The 6,745-nt window shown below is 39.5% G+C and overlaps 1 protein-coding gene across 3 annotated transcripts in view; it reads left to right on the plus strand.

Annotated features, from left to right (window-relative positions):
* LOC102842471 (neuronal acetylcholine receptor subunit alpha-7-like) overlaps positions 1 to 2,212 on the plus strand; it is a 198,681-nt gene extending 196,469 nt beyond the window's left edge. For all 3 annotated transcript variants that reach the window (XM_006861868.1, XM_006861866.1, XM_006861867.1), the window contains one exon: positions 1,676 to 2,212. In XM_006861868.1, coding sequence (XP_006861930.1) covers positions 1,676 to 2,194 — 519 coding nt within the window. In that variant the 3' untranslated portion in view covers positions 2,195 to 2,212. The remainder of the gene's footprint in view (positions 1 to 1,675) is intronic.
* The last annotated feature ends 4,533 nt before the right edge of the window (positions 2,213 to 6,745 follow it).

Raw genomic sequence — 6,745 nt, forward strand, 5'->3', positions numbered from 1 at the left:
CAGTGCCACTCCAAGATTCCATTGAGTTACGTTGGTGGTGGTGGTGGTTATGTGCCATGGAGTCAGTTCCAGCTCATAACAACCCTGTACAAGGTTTCCGAGGCTGTAAATCTTTACAAGAGCAAAAACCCTTATCTTTGTCCTGCAGAATGGCTGGTAGTTTCAAACTGCTTACATTGAGCTTAGAAGCAAACTTGAAACCACTATGTAAATTTTCTTGGGTTATCTCAGGATTTTTTTCCCAAGAGCTCTGAGCTCAAAAGAAAAACTGAAAGACTTAATTTGTTAAGTCGGCAAAACATTTAAATATGTATATATGTCCTACTTAGTGGCTATTGGGCACAGAAGTCTCAAATTTTGAGATTAAATTTGTGAGCCTACCCATTTTCTGTTCCATGTGGACTTTCTTGGCCGTTGTTGTTGTTGTTAAGTGCCGTTTCAAACTCATAGCAACCCTGTATAGGGTTTCTGAGGAGCAACTGGTGGGGTTTGAACTGCTGACCTTATGATTAGTAGTCCAGAACTTACCCTACAGTGCCACACCAGTACCTCTGACTTTCCTGGTACTTGCTTTTTATTAGGATAACTATGAAAACTAGCTTTGCAAAGATTGGTTGGAGCAATCCAGAACTGAAACAGAAGCACTTTGATCTATTTCAAGGTGTGGCACATGGAAATTTAAAATATCCCAGGGTGTCCCTGTAATTTAGCTGTAGTACTCTGTGGCACCACTCACTGATTACAGCCAACCAGAAGTTAGGTATTATCATCCAATGGACCAGGTAAGGAAGGATCAGAGAGGGAAAGTGTCTTGCCCTGTTCACACAGCCCAAAGCTCACATTCCAGACATACTTGTCTGGGATTGCCGTGTGCCTGGCTAGGCTGTGTACTCATGGAGAAAAAATACAATTCATTTCCAGTGTGATTTTTTTTTCACTGGTTTCATTCGCAATTCACATTGGACTCAAAGCTGTAATCAGTTGACATTACTTTCTGTGTGTACAATCAGCTGGGGAGGTGATAGACTCTGTAACCCCAGTGATACATGATCTTCCTTTGTGGGATCATCTGACCCACTTGTCTTGGTTTCCCAGGGTTGCTGTAACAGAAATACCAGAAGTTGATGATGATAAAAAACCCACCATTTTCTCACATTCTGGTGGCTTAAAGTCCAAATCAGGGTCTCAGTGGATTCCCTCCTTGTTAGTCATCCCTGACTTCCCTGGTTTCTTGGCTTGTAGATGACCTTCACGTGGCATTTATCTTCCATGTGTGTCTGGGTCTGGCTCTAATCTACTCTTTTCGTAACTTCGAGGTGATTGGGTTTAAGACTTTCCCAACACTGACTGCATGAATATAACAAGGAAGACCATTTTCCCAAGTGGAATTCTATCCCGAGGTATGTAGGTTGGATTCCAGCCTATATGTTGTTGTTGTTGTTAAGTACCATCAAGTCGATTCTAACCCATAGTGACCCTGTATAGGATTTCCAAGGAGCAGCTGGTGAACTTTAACCACCGACGTTGCAGCTCAAATGACTTTGCAGCCGATATATTAGGAGGCCACAGTTCAATCCATAATAGTCCTACTGGGAGATATGATTCCCTCATGTGGCTGTTGGGCTCAGCTCATGCTTGCTTCTGGACTGTCCCTAATGATCTGTTGTCATCGTAGACCAGAGTGATCCTGCTGAACTGGTGCGCCTGGTTCTTGCGAATGAAAAGGCCTGGAGAGGACAAGGTGCGCCCTGTCTGCCAGCACAAACCGCGCCGCTGCAGCGTGACCAGTGTGGAGATGAATGCCATGACTGGGCCACCCACCAGCAATGGGAACCTGCTTTACATCGGCTTCCGTGGCCTGGAGGCCATGCACTGTGCGCCGACACCCGACTCTGGGGTGGTGTGTGGCCGCATGGCCTGCTCACCCATGCACAGCGAGCATCTCCTGCATGGTGAACAGCCTCCCGAGAGCGACCCGGACTTGGCCAAGATTCTGGAGGAAGTTCGCTACATTGCCAACCGTTTTCGCTGCCAGGATGAGAGCGAGGCCATCTGCAGCGAATGGAAGTTTGCTGCCTGTGTGGTTGACCGCCTTTGCCTCATGGCTTTCTCGGTCTTCACCGTCATCTGCACAATCGGTATCCTAATGTCTGCTCCTAACTTTGTCGAGGCTGTGTCCAAAGATTTTGCTTAGCTGCTTCTGTACACATGGGCTTGGTGAGTGTCAAGAGTGCTAGTATCACTGTAGCATTCAACCCACACTTGAGGACCTTATTGCAGTCTGTCAGTCAGGTTGGTTACAGCTTTGTTGTTGCTTCAATAACAGTAACTCCAAACACCTTTGTTCAGTCCGCTCAGAGGGACTCGTTGACACCCGTGAAGTGTCCTTGGACCACTGAGACATCCTTCTGTTCATTCTGTAACTTCTACTGGGTCCTACAGAGGGTCCAAGTAGCTAATGCCCGTGAGGGAGGCCTTCACCTTGGTTTTGCATGCCTGTATGTCAAGTGTCACAAAGGCCTACATGAAAATCAAATGTATGTTTTTCCTGTGTACAAACATAGAGGAAAGTCACAAGAATCCTAATAAACAACCAAACTCATTGAATACATTCATATAATTGACTGTTGAGAGGAACAACAAAAACAACTACAACAGAAAACCTTAACACTACAAATGTAGCTTCTGGGTTTTCTGCAATTCCACTTTTTTCACCCTCTACCAAAAAACTAGTTTGTAGAGAGCAATGTTTTTACAATGCTTATACGTTAAAAACAAACAAAAATATATAGTGATTTAGTCTTAAAAACAATGTTTTGTCAGTCTGACTAATTTCTGCAAACCAACCCTCTCATGGGGAGGAATACAGGTTTGTGCTGATTCCCCTAAATAAGATACTTGTGGGAATCCCTAAACAATCTTGTGCTTTATGTGTTGCCCTGGGACACTGGGCAGTTGGAGTCTATTCTATTTAAAAGTCTGTGAAACTCAAAGGACAAGTAGAGTTCTCTTAGAATCACCAGCCCATAACAGCTAAAGTTAATCAAGTATGTGCTTTATAAAATAATGTATTGGTATTGTTGTTAAGTGCCACCACATCAGTTCTGACTCATAGCTACCTTGTGTAGGTTTTCAAAGGAGTAGCTGGTGGGTTTCCACCAGCAACCTTGTATTTAGCAGTCCAGTGTTTATTTCACAACTACACACTGGGACACAGATGCTTACAATGTTTTGGGGTTGATTAGTTTTAGAAATATGTGTAACCATACAACATAAACTGAGAACATCCCTTAGATTTTTCTCCACGTGTCAGAGAAGAGTAGGAGTGGCAGGAACTGGTATAGACATGATGTGACCAATAACTTTCCTGGATCAGGAGAAGAAAGAGCTCATTTGCATGCAAAGTTGATGAAATCAGTTGATTAAATCACCAACAGCCCTTTGCAGCAGGTTCAGCCTCCAAGTTCACCCATTCTAAATGGCATGGATAAGGGATGCACAGTACTTTGTATTTTCTATTACGGTATCCTCAGAATACAAGTAGAAGTGTTTTGATATATAAAGAGAATGCTTCATTTCTTATTGTTATCCAAAAATTGATCTCCACCACATTTTTGCTTAATCAAAAACCTGTGTACTTTTGGATTTTATATGGAAAGAAACATAAAAAACAGACAATGGTAGTTTATATTTTGACCACCAAGTAACTACTCTGCCATTAAAAAATAACCGAAAGATCCATATGTACAACATAGTTAGAAGAGCATGAATGGTTACAATACCAACCTCCCACTTTTCCTGTGTTTTTCTCTCTCAGAGGACACTAGTGAGCCTCTTGGATACACTTTCAGAAAGGAAAGAAGGAGGCAAAAAGAAAGAGAGGAAGACATCCTTTTTTACACTCGAGCTCTGAACCTTGCTTTCTTCACTTAGAAATTCATCTTAGAGATCTTTCCATAGGAGTATATCAAGATCTACCTCATTCCTTTGAATCGCTGCTAAGCGTCTCATTGCCTCAATAGACTATACTTTATTTTGTTGATCTTTTACTGGTGAGCATAAATAGTATCTCCAGTTTTTATTTTTATATATCAACCTATAGTTAGCATTCTTGTACATATACCTTGGCATACACTTGTAACCATATCATGGAATACATTCTAAGTTAGAAATAAAAAAAATTCTAGATTGAAGGAATTTAAATTTAAAGGAAATTAAATTGAAATTTTTGATAGGTGTTGCCAGATGATCTTCCAAAAACTGACCAATGGATATACCTACCAAGAGTACAATGAATAAGCCTGTTTCTTGACTTTCTCAGCACTGAGTGTTATTAAATTTCATTTTTCCCAATGTGATTTCTGAAATATGATATTGCACAATTCTTCTGACTTAGTTCCTTTAATGATGAGTAAAACTGAGCATCCTTTCAAATGTTTTTGTTTGTTTGTTTGTTTGGCAATTCCTTTTTTTTTTGTAGATTTGTCTTTTATACAAATTTAACTGGGCTGTTTAGCTTTTATCTTAATTTGCCTGTGCATTTTGGACCTTTTTGTCTCAAAATTATTTTTATTTATCATTTGTCTTTTGACATTATTAATTAGTTTAGTTATTTATTGGCATATAGAAGCCACAAAATTTATACTACCAGTTTATTCTCAGTTTTCATTTGTAGATCCTGGGATTTGCTCCAGTTTAAAAAGGCATCCTCCACTCTGAGATTATAAATAAATGTACTCATACTTTCTTCTAAAACTTTCATGGTTTCCTTTGTTTTACTTTTACAACTTCTAACTCTCTGGAACACATTTATTGTAGGACGTGGAAGTAAAGATTCTTTTTTTTTTCTTTCCTCCAAATGATTGGTCAGTTGTGCCAACAAACTATCAAATCATGCCTTTTTATATTTACAATTATTCTCCACTTATCAAATTGCTACCTTATTTGTAAATTTAGTTTCCTTAAGAATTTGGGAGTATTGCTATTTTATGAATGCTTTTAGTTACTGAAGTTTTATTCATATTAGCACTGATATTTTCAAGTCAATCCTACCCTCTAAACACACACAAATTCACACTCATGTGAATATTTTTTAATTGAGGTCACAGTGCATTTCTAGATTAGTATAGGGGAAACTGGGAGTGCTGGTGTGGCGCTGTGGATTAATGCGCCAGACTGCAAAGCCATTTGAACTGCAAGGTCAGCGGTTCAAGCTCACCAGCTGCTCCTTGGAAACCCTATACAGTGTCACTATGGGTCGGAATCTACTCTACGGCGCTTCATAACAACAACATAGGGAAAACTGACATCTATAAATAACTGTATCTTTTTATACAAGAGCACTGTAATTTAGACTTTTACTTAGTCAGATTTTATGTTACTCAGTAGAGTTTGCATGAATTTATTCAGACAGGCCCTATATATTTCTTGCTTATTTTATCATGTTTGATATTGCTTTCAGTTGAATCATTTCTTTCGTTTTATTTTCTAACTGGATTTATGGGAGAGTAGTTACTTTTTATATACTAACGCCATTAACTAACATCCATAATGGTGATTTCATATTGTTCCTAACATTGAACAGGCCTCCACGTTGCCAATACATCTTTTCTTCTTCCTCTCAGCCAGTTATATCAAACTGCCATTTGAGAACAGTGTTACTGCTCAGGACACAGACTTGTTTTGTTCTTGATGTTAATGGGATGTTTTTATATCTCACCATTAGACTTCTGTGAAAACATGGATTCTCTCTGCCATAATAAAAAAGTATCAATGTATTCTCAAACTATCAAGTGTTGAGGGTGGGAATCAGTATCTATGGAGATGATCACACCATTTCTCCCGGTTGGTCTGTTCTTTTCAGGTGCCATCCAGTTGGTTCCCAGAAAGACCCCTTGTACAATAGAATAAAACACTGCCTGGTCAGTCACCATCTTCACAATCACTGATCTGTTTGAACCCATTGGTGTAGCCTCTTTGTCAACCTTCACTGATCCTCCACTTTACCAAGCAAGATGTATTTTCTCCAGGGACTGGTCCCTCCTGATAGCATTTCCAAAGTATGTGAGACACAGTCTTGTCATCCTCACTTTTCAGGACTGTTGTTAAGTGTCGTTGAGTCAATTCTAACTCATAGTGAGTGAACCCTGTATAGGGTTTCCAAGAAGTGACTGATTGAACCACTAATCTTGTGCTGATCCTACAGTACCACACCAGGCTAATGTTTTATTATATTAATAGATTCCTTAAGATTAAACCACTATTATATTTCCTGAGATGACTCCTGTTTGGTCTTAGAATTTTTGCTGCCAAAATTCATATTAAGATTAATAATTTGACAGCTTGCTTTTATATGGAATTTTTCATATTTTTTAAATATACTGATTTCAAAAAATTGATATAAAAACTCTTTACATTCTGCAGCACTTTGCTTGGTCTGGAAAAACTCTTGTTGTTGTTGTTGTTAGGTGTTCTGTAGTCAGATCTGACATCATGACCACATGCACAACAGAATGAAATACTACCCAGTTCTGGGCCATCCTCACAATTGTTATTTTTAAACCCAATTGTTCCTGCTAATATGTCAATCACATTTTAGGGGGCTTTCCTTTGTCACTGACCCTCCATTTTTCCAAACATGATGTCCTTCGCCAAGTACTGGTCCCTCCTGATAATATGTCCAAAGTACAAGAGATAAAATCTCACCATCAGCGCTTCTAAGGAGCAGTCTGACTCTACTTCTTCC

This window comes from Chrysochloris asiatica, unplaced genomic scaffold, assembly GCF_000296735.1.
Source record: "Chrysochloris asiatica unplaced genomic scaffold, ChrAsi1.0 scaffold00044, whole genome shotgun sequence".
NCBI lineage: Eukaryota > Metazoa > Chordata > Mammalia > Afrosoricida > Chrysochloridae > Chrysochloris > Chrysochloris asiatica.